Source organism: Artibeus jamaicensis, unplaced genomic scaffold (genome assembly GCF_021234435.1).
Source record: "Artibeus jamaicensis isolate MK-2021 breed Jamaican fruit bat unplaced genomic scaffold, CSHL_Jam_final contig_456, whole genome shotgun sequence".
Classification (NCBI taxonomy): domain Eukaryota; kingdom Metazoa; phylum Chordata; class Mammalia; order Chiroptera; family Phyllostomidae; genus Artibeus; species Artibeus jamaicensis.
The window spans coordinates 8,046,144-8,060,289 of NW_026521839.1; the positions used below are offsets into that span (position 1 = coordinate 8,046,144).

Sequence of the window (14,146 nt, forward strand, 5' to 3'; positions counted from 1 at the left end):
GGTCTACACCAAGGCCAGCCTGCCCAGGAAGTCAGGGAGTGAGGAGGGAGTGGCAGGACAGGCAGCAGAGGAAGCAGGCAGGGGCCAGTGTGCAGGGCCTGGGCGCTCCTGCCAGTGGTTTGGTCTTTATCTGAAAGCAATGTGAAGATTGTTAAGTGTGTGCGGAGGAGAGAGGAGTGAGTGCGTCAGATTTGTTCTAAAAGAGCACTCGGGTGTCTAGGGAATGCGGCATGGTCGTACAAGAGGAAGGCAGCAAGTAAGTGTCACCTGTATGCGGACAGGGGGGCTGCATTAATTCCCTTCCATCCCTATTCCACTGGACGTGGTTGAGGATCTGGAACGTGTATGGGGCACAGAGGGTTAGGCTGGCTTCCTGTTCCTGCGTCCTGTCTCTGAAGCCAGGTCTAGTTTTCCCCCAACGCCCTGTCCTCCCTCTAGGAAAACCCAGCAGGCGGATGCTGGGGCCAGTGCAGCAGACAAGGGCTTCTGTGCAGAAGAACACCGAGGCATACCCATAGGGCCAATGTGGGGACGTGAGGATATAGAAGTGACAGGCCAGGAGGTCGGTCTTAAGGGACCGACAGCAGTGGGCATGGTATGGAGCATGGAGTGCAGAGGCGTGGGTGGGTGCGAGGACGACCTGGGGTGGGCAGTGCAGAAATGTACTCGCCTCAGGGGACCCTCCTAAGGCATGCTTATTCAGCAAGCCTGGGGAGTGAGCCAGGAATCCCCATTTTAAGGAGCCCCCTCTTCCCCCCAACTAAGGCGATTCTGACTCCGGTGGTCCTTCGACCGTCCTTTTGAGAAGGCCTCAACGCTAGTCGGCTTCTTGGCCTTATGTCCTCCATCCCCTCAGTTTCTCTCACCAGCGTGGGCCCGAAAGCTTGTTTCAGTCCTGCAGTAAAGACGTGGACGAGCACATTCGCCCCCTCACCGGCCTGTGCTGGACCTGGGGCGGCGGGCACGCGGGTCGGGCGGCACCGCTGCATATGGCCGCCAGGGGTCGCCAGAGGCCTCGGCTCGCGCGCCCGGGCCCCTCCGCCGGCGGACGCCGCGCCCGAGCGAGCCGTAGCGCGAGCGGAGCCAGAGCGCCGCGGGCTCACAAAGCGGCCGGACGCGCGGCGGCGGGTGGCAGGAGCGCGGGGCAGCGAGAGGCCAGTCAGCCTGGTCCGCGACCGTGCCACCGGAGCTCAGGCAACTCGGACGCGGGGACCCGGTCCGGCCCCTAAGGTACGTGCCCGCCGAACCCCGCGCCCCAACTTGGCGTAGTTGGGACCTCCCCGCGACCACCTAGGGGCTGGCAGGGTCCGGGGCCTGGGGCGTCTCCGCGCGCCCCTCACGCCGAAGAGGCCGGGCGGGCGAGGAGAGACCTCGCAGCTGCGGGAACCCTCTGCCGCGCCCCATCCTGCCCGAGCCCGGACTGCTGCTCCGAGCCCCGGGCGCCGTCTGGGGGAGTGCGGCTTGGCTCCGCGGATTGGCGGAGGGGTCCTGAAGCCTCCCGCGTGAGAGTAGCGGGGTCGTGGGCACCCAGAGAAGAGCTGACAGGGGTCTTCTTTAGTTGACAGCAGCCCCTCATTTGTGACGCAGCCTCTTCCTTCGAGACTGAGTGCTTTCCCCGCCGCCATTCAGGAGCGAGGTCCCTGGGTCTCTAGAGCCGCGACAGGCGCCCCAGGTGTGCAAGGGGCGACCCTGCAGCTGGGCCGTGGGGGCGGCGCGCGGCGCCCTGGCCGGCAAGCGGCTAGCGGCCGCCCGCACCCCGCTCACCGAGCCGCGCGCCCCCGCCCCGCAGATGCCGGCGATCGCGGTGCTGGCGGCGGCCGCCGCGGCGTGGTGCGTCCTCCAGGTCGAGAGCCGGCACCTGGAAGCGCTTGCGGGAGGCGCGGGGCCCAACGGCAATTTCCTGGACAACGACCAGTGGCTGAGCACCGTCTCCCAGTACGACCGCGACAAGTACTGGAACCGCTTTCGAGATGTGAGTACCGCCGCGCTGCCCTGCGGGCGGGGTGGGGGGAGCCCGGGTGAGCCGGGGTCTCTGAAGTGGGGGGGGGGGGCGGGGTGGAACTGGTGCAGACCTCCCAGGGCTGCTGGGGTGGGGGGGGGGGGGGTCCCAGGGCCATGGGCTGCGGCTTGCCTGAGAATAACTTTAAAGAGAACTTCTAAGGCTTGATTCTCTGCCTGGTACCTGTGGTCCAGGTGTGTGTAGGACTGGGGTGGTGGTGGTGACAGAACTACACATGATGTGAACGGTGAGCAGCTGCAGAGAGAGTGGCTCCCTGGGCTGCTGAATTCTCCTGACGTTGGTGGTTTACTTTGCCGAGCCCCCCAGAGAACCTCTCGAGGCAGCAGTGATTGGGCCGCCTCTAAGGTGTGCCAGAAGATTCTCTGCTGCAGACCTTAGGTTTGGGGGTGAACTCGGTTCATTTCTTGAAGAGCCAGGTGTTCCAGGTGCTCCAGGTGTATGGAGGGGCAGGGCAGCGGGCCTGATAAAAGGGTGGGGGAAGAGGAATGTGGTGATTTCGACCTCTGACATCTTTAGGGGAAGGGGTCAAAAGCTTGAAGGGGAAGCTTTAGGGAGCTCATGTCATTGGTCCCCTGGGTGGGGGAAGACAAGCCTGGGTGGCAGAGGGTTGCTCCTCTGGGTGAGCAGGTTATTTCTGGGCACCCAGAGGCACATCTGCTGCCTGCTTCGATCGGAGGCTGGCTGCTGCTCCCCAGGGGTGCCCCAGAGGGTGCAGGGGCAAGAGGCACCTGGCACAGTCCTTCCGGAAGATGGCATCCCCTCTGTGCTGTGGGGGCTGCTGCCAGCCCTTCTACAGGCTGACCGGGGCAGCTGGGAAAGAAGGTTTATGATACCTAACATTGGGAATGCCTGCTTTTGGGAGAGACCCAAACTCTGGAGCCTTGGTTCTTGTCAACAAGTCCAACAAGGGCTCTTGGAAGTGGGAGATGTGCAGGAGTCACCCTCTTTCCCTGGACTCGTCTCAGCCCCGTTCTGGGTGTCTCCATCCCTTGCAGGGGGAGAGTCTGAGGATTCCAGTGAATCTAGATGTTTCCATGTACTTTCCAAAGAGCACCTCTCCAGGTCCCAGTCCAGAGGAACAGGTGTGCCCGTATCCTTCAGTGGGGGCTCACTTCCCTCCCTGCTTTCTGTTCCTTTCTCCCCTCCCCCTAGTTGACTGTGGGCTCTTAATTTTGTGTCAGATATCCTTCTTGCTCCCTGCACCCGCCCAGGGGAATCCCTGCCCTGCTAACTCCCATCAGTACCTTCTGTGTGGCTCGGGGTCCCTGCACCAACTGTCTTTGCCTGTGGCTGGAAAAGGTGCCGAAATCACCCAAAGATGCCCCAAAGGAGCTTCCATTCACGGATTCACATAGAGTAGAAATCATTTTTGTTTGTTTCTCTTATCATTACATTTTAGATGGAATTGAGGAATGGGGCAGGCATTTAACTCGGCTAGAGGTGGGAGGCTGAGCCGGGGGTGGAGGAGGAGGGGCCCCTTTGCAACGGCTTCTCATGGCAGCTGGGTCAGATGGAGAGCAGCTGTGGCCTGAGCCACGTGGAGAAGTTTCCTGTGATTTTGTGCCCCTTCAAAGGTTTATAGTCTCCATGTACCACAAGCGTGGCATTATTCTCATTTCACATTCATCTTTGAATTTTTTAAAAACTGGGGTTTTCTTCATGTCCTGTCTTTCTTAAAAATGGTGATATTTTTTATCCTTGGAGCTGTGTTTTCCGGCCCTGACTTGCTGTGAAACTCACTTTGGGCACTCGTTCAGTCCTAATGCAGCTTCTTCCCCTGAGACTCTGATTCCGTGTTTCCGGGAAGAGTGCTGGAAGTCCGTATTCTAGACACACATTTTCAGCTTCTATAGGGAATAACACCATACATAATACAAAAGTGTCCAAAGCGTAACAGAAAGAGAAAAGCTTCTCTGTTCAAATGTGCTGCTTTTTTGTTTCTGGAGTAATTTGATGTGTGAAACTAATATTTTAAGCAGCATAGGTTTTTTAAAACGATAATTTAATTCATTGTAACATTAAAAACATCTAAAAATGTTTAAAAAATCTCAAATATCTTCGTTCATCAACATTTTACATGCTTCGTGGGGTCCTCTGAAGTCAGCCATGGATCAGGCATAATTTAATGCTGTTAACCTCTCTGGAGGTCTTCATCTGGACCGTTATCTTTCTCGGAATAACCACACAGCCTCGGTCCCCTGTGACCAGAGAATAAAAGGTTTCTTCCTGTAGAACCGGCTGCTCAGTGGACAAAGGACAGAGCTCACCCAGTGCGGTGGCTCGTCCAGCGGACACTTGCACTGAGCCAGGCCTCAACCGAGGCTGACGGAGCTCAGCTTCTCTGCTGCCACTGGAGTTGTTTTGCTGAAGCTACCGGGGCCTTGGGAATACTGCCCTGAGGTTATGTACAATGCTTGTCAGTTTTTGAACGTCATTGCAAAAGAAAATGTCTCACCTTTCCCATGACTCATCCTTTTTTTTTTGCACTTGGGGGAGAGATATTGGGAAGTAATTTTTGAACTCGTGAAGCTGAAAACTAAGGGTGCCCTGTAGAGAGCTGGTGAGACCCATGGGTGTGCTAGTGTGTGGACTTGGAAACAGAAGTGATGGCTGGCAGTGTGCCCCTTGCCCCCTGCTCATTAACTGCGCTGTGGTTTGAAGTTAAGGGGTCAAGAAGCCACAGCCCTTCTCCCAATTTGTCTTGTTTGGCTTTCCATCACCATTCCTGTGAGCGAATTTCCCTCAGTTTATTCTTATACTCGTTTGTATATTCATTCATTCCAACAAGTATTTGACAGTCTACCACATGCCAGCGGGTCGGCTCTAAGGGAGAGGGAGAGAAATAACGCGATCTCTTACTGAGGTACTAACTCCTTGTCTGCTGGATGAAACCCTTTCTCTTAACGCTGTCACACGTTTCTTGTCATGTTTTTTTCTTTTTAAATAAGCTTTTCTCATAGAGGTAATACATGCTGATTGTAATTAAAAATTAAAACATTGCAGAAATAGGGAATACCTAACTTTAATGAAGCACTTAGTGTGCAGGATATTGTTTAAGGTGCTTTACATATATTATCTCATTTAAATCACAACAACCCAAGGAGAGAGATACTGTTCTTATCCCTGACTTACCGGGAGGCTGAGTCCCCTGCCCAGAGTTAGCAGAGCCGGGCTGCAGAGGAGCCTGGACTGAACCTGGCAGCCTGATTCTAGCCTCTCACTGTGCACATCAGCCTGTCAGGAGTGGAGCGGGTCTGGGCGTGAGCCTCCACCATAGCACATTGTGAGTCTTCCCTGCCTTGTGTGCGGGAGCGATCAGTGAGGAGACAGTGCAATGGAATGGGGAGCCAGGTGGACACACCTCACTGTAGGGGTCACATCAGGGCTTATCTTCTGCTAATAATGAGCTTCTGATCCGATTAAAATAATATTGTTGCTTACACCAAACATGACATTTTCTTTCTTTTGGTCACACGAAACTAGCCCTGACATTTAACTCCAGGATAATTACCTGTAGCCTGCCCAAAGAACCAGAAGTGCTGCTTTGGCATTTATCTTACTCCAGAGTGACCTGAGTTTGTGACTCTAATGAGACCCTGAGGGCCAGCCGCATTCTGCGCCCCCATGCTCGGTGGGGTTTGGTGGTCTCCGCAGCAGAACCGGGGTGTCAGGGAGCATCTCATCTGCTCAGTTGATCTTAACAGCTCAGCTATAATGAGTTTCAAGGGCAAGTGGGGCTTATTGATGGAATGGCTGGTGGCTGGCTCAGTTGGAGGGGTTGGTGACAAGAGAGGTGGTATGGCTTAGCAGATCAGTCATTAATCTGTCACCACAGAAACTCAACTTGTAATAGAGAAGAGCAGAAAATCATTTTGATTAAACAGGTTCAAGGAGACTTAAATGAGTTTGTGATCCCGACTGTCTTTAATGAACCCACTCTCTTAAACGCCCTCTATGAGATGGCCACTGATAGGAATAATTATTTTGCAGGAATCACAGTAAAGGGACACTTGGAACGTTGATAGGCCCAATGGTCTTTGTGTTCTCCGTCCTCACCTTCCGCTTGCCCTTGCCAGAGAAAACCTCGTTCTCTCCTGGTGAGGATGGCAGAGCTTCTTGTCCCAGTCTGCCTTCCCGGGCCCAGTTCCTGGGTTGCCCTGGTCCTCCCAAACCCTGCGCCACAGTGCGTCAGCTGCACTGGATTGTGGGAGGATAGATGCTCTCCTGTGTGCCGATGAGCTTATTTTCAAAAGCAAGAAGTAGTCCCAAATGGATCATGGCGCCTTCGAGACTCTCCTGCAGAGGTGGGACCTGATTGTTAGCCCGCTAGTTAATCTCGCTTGGGGAGACAAAGTCATGTTAGTAATTGAATATGTAATGATAAGTCATTTCTTATTCATTTCAGTATAGTATATTTCAAACCAAACACACTCAAAACTCTAGAGGCTGAGCCATGTCTCGCGAAGGGCCCATTCCTGACCTGAACTCACATTCCAGTCTTGCTGAGTATGAGCTTGGGTCTCGGCGGGAACTGGCCCGGCCCTCCCTGTGCTGTGGCGTTTTCAGGAGCAATGGCTGAGCACAAAGGAGATGCTCATGATCTTTCTGCAGATGGTGTGCCTGCCACTCTGATTTGCTTTCTGAGAGTTGCTTCTCTTCTGCCCTGTGAGCAGGAGTGAGTAGCTCTGTCTCACATCTCAGAAAAATGTCGGGACGTCTCTTCCATTGTCTGTGAGCCTGTTCTCACGCCATTCCTTGCCTTGCCGGTTGGAAGGCTGCGCGAGGGTCCCCATGGTCCAGTCTCCCTTGCTTTCTAGAGGCTGCTCCTGGCACAGAAGCCCTTCTTGCCTGCTTCCTGTGACCACTGTCCTCTGCCGAAACTGGCCGCACTCCTCCCGATGGATCCGAGAGGAGGTTGGTGCCCAGCTGTGCGGAACCCTAGTTGTGCGAGGAGCTCCCCAGGGAGCCCTGTTATGCCAACTCAGCCCTACTTGGCTTCACTTTTAATATTAAGCTCTGATCCAGTGGCTTCCAGCCCATCTTAAAAAGTAAGATCTTCATTTTGTTCTGCAGCCTGGTCCCAGGCTGGCTGTGCGGTGCGTGGGGCTCTGCGTCACTGTCCGTGGGGACGCTCCTGCAGCGTCTGTCACGTGGTCCTTGTTGGCTTTAGAATCAGTACAAAACTACAAGTAGGACTGGCCAGGCCTCTCTGTTCCTTCTGTCACAGACTCGACGCTTCAGTTCCACCTCACTGCAGGCCGTCAGAGGACCTGCGGCCACAGCACGTTAGCCATGTCTCAGGAAAGCCCAGCTGCTAACTCAGTCAACACAGGGTGTGGTGCAGAAACGTTCCGTGGATGTCAGCCACGTCCCAGGCCTGTGCCAGGTGCTGGGTGAAGAAGGCAGTTTCTATCCTCTGGAGTTTGGTCTAGCGTGGCAGACAGGACGGCAGTCACAAACGGTCACTTAGATGCTGTCGAGAAGAGTGCCGAGGGTGGAGGTCCAGAGGTGCAGAGAACGTGTGACAGGAAGGGCAGGGGCGCCTGCCTGGGGAAGGCGCTGGCGCTGAAACCTGCTGCACGATGGAGGGGCCAGCAGGGTGTGGAGGCGTTCGAGAGCAGGCCAGTGAGTTTAGAAGTAAGGGCACCATAGTGTTTCTTGGAAAAAGTGACGATTTGTGAAGTTTATCTTTCAAAAATGAGACTGGTCTGTATGGGCTGCGCCTTGCCCTCCCCCACCGCCTCCCCCCCTACAGTTGCTGAGAACCAACTGGGCAGCAGGCTTGGGAGCTGAAGATGAAACCCAACACTTTATCCTCCGGGGTCACAGCTTGGGTCGGAGACCACGTGGGTGCTGTTTCTGCAGCACCGAGTCATGTCCAAGTGCCGACGAGCGTGGGGCATTCCATAGCCCCTGGGGCTGGGTCCTCCCAACTGACTGACTGACACAGGCGTATTCACAGACGAGTGATGTGACTTATTGGAGGTTCTCCTGGAGGGATAACACCAGTGTCCAAATTAACTTGATTGGGTTGCCTTTCTTATGATTTTTTGCAAATATGTCCCTCAGGTGGCAGTCTCCTTCAGTCCTTTAAAACGAGGTTTCCTTTGGTGCAGTGGGGAGGGAGGTGGAAGGACCCATGATACCGCTATTTGTAATAATTTGCGCTCTTCCTGGGTGGTGGTTGACACGGCACACTGCAGCCGTTCCCCTCAGCGCTCCCCACATGACCAGGTGGCGGTGGGCATCCGCTCCGAGCCTGTTGGTGCTGTGACAGGAGCAGGGAAGCGAGCTCACTGCAGTGTCCTGGGTGCCTTCGCCCAGGTGCCACGTGGAGGAGACAGACGTGCTGGGGGCAGAAGCCTCCATTTTTCTGGCTCCGCTCCAGCCTTTCAGTTCCACCGCGCACGTGGACTCCCTCTCACTCAGTTCTGGAAAGGACCAGGCCGCGCCGAGGTGACCAGAGGACACCAGAAACAAAGTCTCAACATTTAGAAAATTTACGAGGCTCAACAAGACGTGAAAGTATTTCTTGTTGGAAAGATATTCCATTGCCCACTGAACAAACTCAAACTTTGCTTTGCCCCACACTGCTGAATTTCCTCTAATTAATGGTACCTGAAGTGCACAAAATCATTGCTAAGAGGGAGAGAGAAAATAGTTACAGAATTGGGGTGTTTGCATGGCCACATTGTAAGGGGCAGGTGGGTGGCTTCTGGGCCTTTCTGTGCTCATTGAACTGGCTGCTTCCTCTGTGACTTTGGTGGGCTCACTGGTTGGTGCCCAGCACTTTGATTTGGCCAAGACGTCATGTCCCATCGGAGCCAGCTCGCCTCGCCGTGACTCTGGACCTGGTCTGCAACCTTTGACCAGTCAGTCATCCCGAATGAGACTTATGTCACTTTCAGTGAACGAGAATAGAAATGCCATTTCTGGTAAAGATAAAATAAGGCTGCTCTTTTTTTTACTGGTTTTAGATAAACTAATTTTTGTACAACAGGGTTGGTGGTTTAAATGTTCTTTCCTATCTCAGAAGGACCTTTCCATGTGTTTAAAAAATATTTTCTTTTTTTGTTTCTATGGTTATCCTGCACCTAGATCCTTGCCTTTCTGGTCCCCAGGCCCCAGGCCCCAGGCTTGGTGGTTGGGTTTGGTTGTTCACTTGCCCACGCATTGATACCACGGGGACTTACTGGCCATGCTGCTCTGTCCCAGGCACCATGCCAGCCACTTAGGTGGCAGCTTGGAGTAAAACAAGCCGGATTCCTGGCATCTGGAGTCTACAGACTCTGTCTGAGACAGAGGGAAGAAGGAAGGGTGCGTGGTGGTTGGGGACCTATCAGGAGTTACTCTGCGAAGGATACGGCCTCGTCTACAAAGGAGCGAGAGCTGTCTCTGCAAGCTGGGCCTGCAGCGGCGCTGCGACCTGAGCCGTGTCCCTGTGGGAAAGCAGCACAGGCACTCATCTCTGAGTCTGCGTGGTGGTCATGCCACTCCGGCTCAACTATCACTCACGTACATGGGTGACCTCTGCTATTACGTCTGGGTTTAGGGACCTGGGCACTGCCAACAGGGGTGCGGGCCTTCCAGTGGAGGTGGAGAGTTTAGGCAAGACAGGACTGGGTGACTGTGAATGCTGAGTGTGGGGAGTTCAGTCCTGGAGCAGGTGGAGAGAGGATCACAGAGAAGATCGCCTGTGTTCAGCAGCCCTGGATTGGTAGGAAGTACCTTTCCTTGATGTAGAATGTACATAGAGCAAAGAATGCCAATCATAAACATACCACTGGTGCCCTTTCACAAACAAAGTGAACACACCAGTACAGCCTGGTCAACATTGGTGGCAGTTGGGAAGTCCGTCCAGTGTCCCTTGTAGTCACTACCTGTCCCCCTCCCAGGTAAGAACTCCCCCGACTCATAACATTATAGACTACTTTTTCTTGCTTTTATGCTTTGATAGTAGAATCGTACAGATTTTCATTGTGGGGGGCACCTGGCTTCTTTTGCTCAACATCAAATTCGTGAGGCATTATTGAGCGTGGCTAGTTTGTTCATTTTCACTGCTGTGTGCGTGTTCCACGGTGTATCCGCCCATTTTATTGTGGAAGGATGTTTGGGTCGTCTCCAAAACTGTCATAGGACAGTTTGACTGTTGTATAATAGCACGTTCTGGGGCATGTACGTGTGCACTTTTCCCAGTATGTGCCTCGGCGCGGAATCCGCCGGTTATTGGACCCCTGAATGTTCAGCTTTTAGAGATGCGGCTACAGAGTTTCCCAAGTTCGCGTCAGTCGCCCTCTCGCCGCTTGTGTGCGCGGCTTCCCTGGGACAGCGCCGTTGCTCTTCTTCCCTGCAGTCTAACTCCTACGTGCAGTTCAGCGACACATGCTGAGCGTCTATTGCATTTCTGGCAACTTGCCTCCTCTTGTGCAGCCTGTGCTCCGGTTGGGGGCAAGGAAGGGGAGAAACAATGCAGAGATTAAGATGCAGCAGCGGGGTCCAGGTTCCACAGACAGATTGCAGGTGGGTGTGACTCACTAGGAAACGGACAGAGTCCCTTCGACAGCAGTGCTGGGAGAACCAGGTGTTCCCGTACAAGTGGGTGAGGTCGGCCCCCTTCTTGCACCATTCACAGACGTTAACTCTAAATGGATTCAGAACTTTGATGTAAGACCCGAAACCATAAAATACCTTGGAGGGAACATTAGGAAAAAGCTCCTTGATGTTGTTCTCAGGAATATTTTGATGTGATACTGCCAGTATAAGCAATAGAAACAAAAATAAATGAGTGGGGCCGCATCACACTGAGGAGCTTCTGCACAGCAAAGGAAACAAGGCAACATAAATGCGGTCCGCAGAACGGGAGAAAGCATCGGAAACCAAGACAAGGGGTCTTTATCCAAAACGTACAAAGAACTCATAGAATTTAATAGAAAGAAAACAAGTAACTCAATTTAAAAGTGGACAAAGGACCTGAATAGACATTTTTCCCAAAAAGGTGTGCAAATGGCCAACAGGTACTCATGGAATGAGTGCTCAACATCACTAATTGGAGAAATGCAAATCAGAACCACGATGAGACATCACCTCCTACGTGTTAGAACCGCCATCATCCAAAAGATGGGGGATGAGTGCTGGCGGGGGTGGGGAGAAAAGGGACCCCCCAGTGCACTGCTGGTGGGTGTGTACATTGGTGCGGCCACTGCAGAGAGCAGTGTGAAGGCCCCTCAGAAAAGAAAATATCAAGCTACCATAAGATCTAGTGGTCTTACTTCTGGGTATATATCCAAAGGAAATGATCACTATTTCAAAAAGATATCTGTACCTCATATTTATTGCAGCATTACTTAGAATAGCTGAGACGTGGAAATGACCTAAATGTGCTTTGACAGATGAATGGGTGAAGACAATGTACACACACAGTGGAGTGTTGCTCAGTCCTGAAAAGAAGACAGTCACGTCATTTGCAACAATGTGGGTGGGCCCTGAGGGCATCATGCTAAATAAACGTCAGACAAAGGGAGACAAGCACAGCATAATCACACTTAGCTATGGAATCTAGAAAAGCTGAATTCATAGAAACAGAGAGTAGGTTGGCATTTGCCAGTACGTGTTTGTGTGGGAGGGGTGGTGGGTAGGAGGAGGATATTTTGATCAAAGGGCAGAAACTTCCAGTTGTAACATGAGTAAGTTCTGGGGACCTCATGTACAGTGTGGTGACACCAGATGATATGCATTGCATGCTTGAGAGTGGCTGAGAGACAAAACATTAAATATGCTCATGGTGGCGGCGGCAGTAGCGGCGGCATGTACAGTAACTATGTGTGGTGTGAAGGGTGTGTTACCTTGTTGATCATTTTGCAGTACGGCGTGAGGTATTAAATGATCGTGTTGTGCACTTCACACTTACACACTGTTCTGTGCCAGCCACAGCCCAGTAAAGCCGGGAGGGAGCCAGGGGAGGGAGTGTGTGTGCCCCAGCTGTGGATCCGCCTTTGTTCTTGGACTTGGCGTTGTTCTTTTCCCAATGTAAAGGGGTAGATGGTTTAACAAGAGGGTTGAGAAGATAGAGAGAAAGGGAAATGAATCGCTTCCTTCCCCAGTGCAGTCACTGTGAACAGGGTATTGGGGGTCTCTTCGCTTCCACAAGACTTTTTAATGCCAGAGTGTTTATTTCCACGGTTGACATCATGCTGCTGGTGTGATTTGGTGTTCTCGCTCTCTCTCACTCTCTTTGTTTAATGACAGAAAAAACATTTTAGTAGTGCCTGGTGCTTTTCTTTGTAGATGACATTTTAATGGTATGTATTAGTTCAGTGAATGTATACACTATAATATACCAAACTAAAATATCTGACAGTAGACAATTGGTTGTTTCCATTTTTCCTTATTCTAAATAATGACATGATGAATGTTTTGGGCACATGAGACTTTCTTTATTAGACTTCCGTCCTTGCAACGTAGCCTCAGAAGTAGAAATACACGGTGTGCTGGCAGGCGCATTTTGAAGGCCACTGCTGTGTGTTACTGCATGGCACTGACTCTGCCCCCGCGTGAGAGGATGTGTGTCTTAATGCAGCCTTGCTGGCTTTGGTTCTGTGATTTTTTTTTTTTTTTGTAAAGAAGAGCGTGATAGGACGTGGCACGCCAGGTAATGTGCGGTTCCTGGCTCGGCACTGGTGGGATGCTGCACGCCAGCACCCTGCCCGCGAGGAGTGTTTCTCTGATCCCTCCTGAGTTTGTCAGGAACTTGGGCACGAGAGACCGCAGCTCCCTCAGAGCTGAGGAGCAGATGCCACTGCCTTTTCTCACGTTCATACCTGGCCTTCCGAATGCTGTGTGGAGCCTGTCCTCTGACGGGCCCTTCGAACTCGTTGTGGAGATATTAATGAATCCCAGCCTCGTTCATAATGAGGAGCAGAAGCAGCTGCTCCAAGCCAGATTTCAAGTCCAATGGCTGCTGACGGTTCCACTGCTGCTGTACAATGTGCCGATTCTTTAATGCCCTTGTGGTGGAGGAGGGTGAGAGGAGGTCATTAAAACCCAGCTCCGTCCGCATCACGGCAGCCGAGTGGTTTCTCCTGTTGAATACAGACAAGGCCTGGGCCCTCGTCTCAGTCTTCATTTGCGTTCAAGACGTTCGCCTGATTTTCACAGCCCCGTGTTTCCTCGCCCCGCCCTCGCCGCGGGCCAGTCGGGGTGCTCACTGCTTGGAGCAGGCGGGGAGGGCGGTTTCCCTGGCCGCTGTCTCAGCACCGTGGACGAGACAGGAAACACAGCCATTCGTTCTCCAGGTAGGTCAGCTCCTTGCTGGCCCGGAGTAGTGGTTCCACCAACAGGAGGTTGTTACCCCCGGGGGCCACTGGCAATGTCTAGAGACATTTCGGTTGCTGGGACTGAGGGTGGAGGTGGGGGTGCCACTGGCATCTAGTGAGTAGAGGCCAGGGATGCAGCTGACCACCCTGCAATGTCCGGGGCAGCCCCTCTCCCCTTCCTCGAAGGTCCCTGGTGCCAAGGTTGAGAAATGCTGGCCTAGAGATAGGGTTGCTTCTTTTATGATTGTCATTTTTAAATTTTGTTTATTCATTTTTAGAGAGAAGGGAAGGGAGGGAGAAAGGGAGAGAACCCTTGATGTGAGAGAGACACATTCACCGGTTGTCTCACCATATGCACCCCAACTGGGGGCTGAACCCACAACTCAGGCATGTGCCCTCACCAGGGATCGAACCAGCTACCTTTCACTTCATGGTGCAGCACCCAACCAACTGAGCCACACAGGTCGGGGCCTTTTTTTTTTTAAAATGTAAGGTGTAGTGCAGGTGGAAGACACTGAGAGTGAGGGGCACATGGTGAGCTGTTGTTTTTGTAATTCACTTAAGAAATAAATGTGGCAGGTACTGTACCGGGCTCCGGGGCACAGCCGTAAAGGGAACAGACAAAGCTCTGCCCTCGTGGAGCGCACACGCTCGGGCACCGGCTCCCCTTATTCTAGACATTTGATTTCTCCAGAGCCAAGAGGAGGGGTCGATCAAATATGTACATTACTCTTTTTATCTTCAGGAAATCTGATGCATGATTGCAGCCAATCAGGCATAATAAAAACCATATAGTTTTTATCATTTTTGCCAA

At 52.7% G+C, this 14,146-nt stretch overlaps 1 protein-coding gene across 2 annotated transcripts in view; it reads left to right on the top strand.

Annotated features, from left to right (window-relative positions):
- The first annotated feature begins 1,065 nt into the window (after nucleotides 1–1,065).
- SPOCK1 (SPARC (osteonectin), cwcv and kazal like domains proteoglycan 1) overlaps nucleotides 1,066–14,146 on the top strand; it is a 469,853-nt gene continuing 456,772 nt past the window's right edge. For both annotated transcript variants that reach the window (XM_037163499.2, XM_053666503.1), the window contains exons 1-2: nucleotides 1,066–1,230; nucleotides 1,790–1,972. In XM_037163499.2, coding sequence (XP_037019394.2) covers nucleotides 1,790–1,972 — 183 coding nt within the window. In that variant the 5' untranslated portion in view covers nucleotides 1,066–1,230. The remainder of the gene's footprint in view (nucleotides 1,231–1,789; nucleotides 1,973–14,146) is intronic.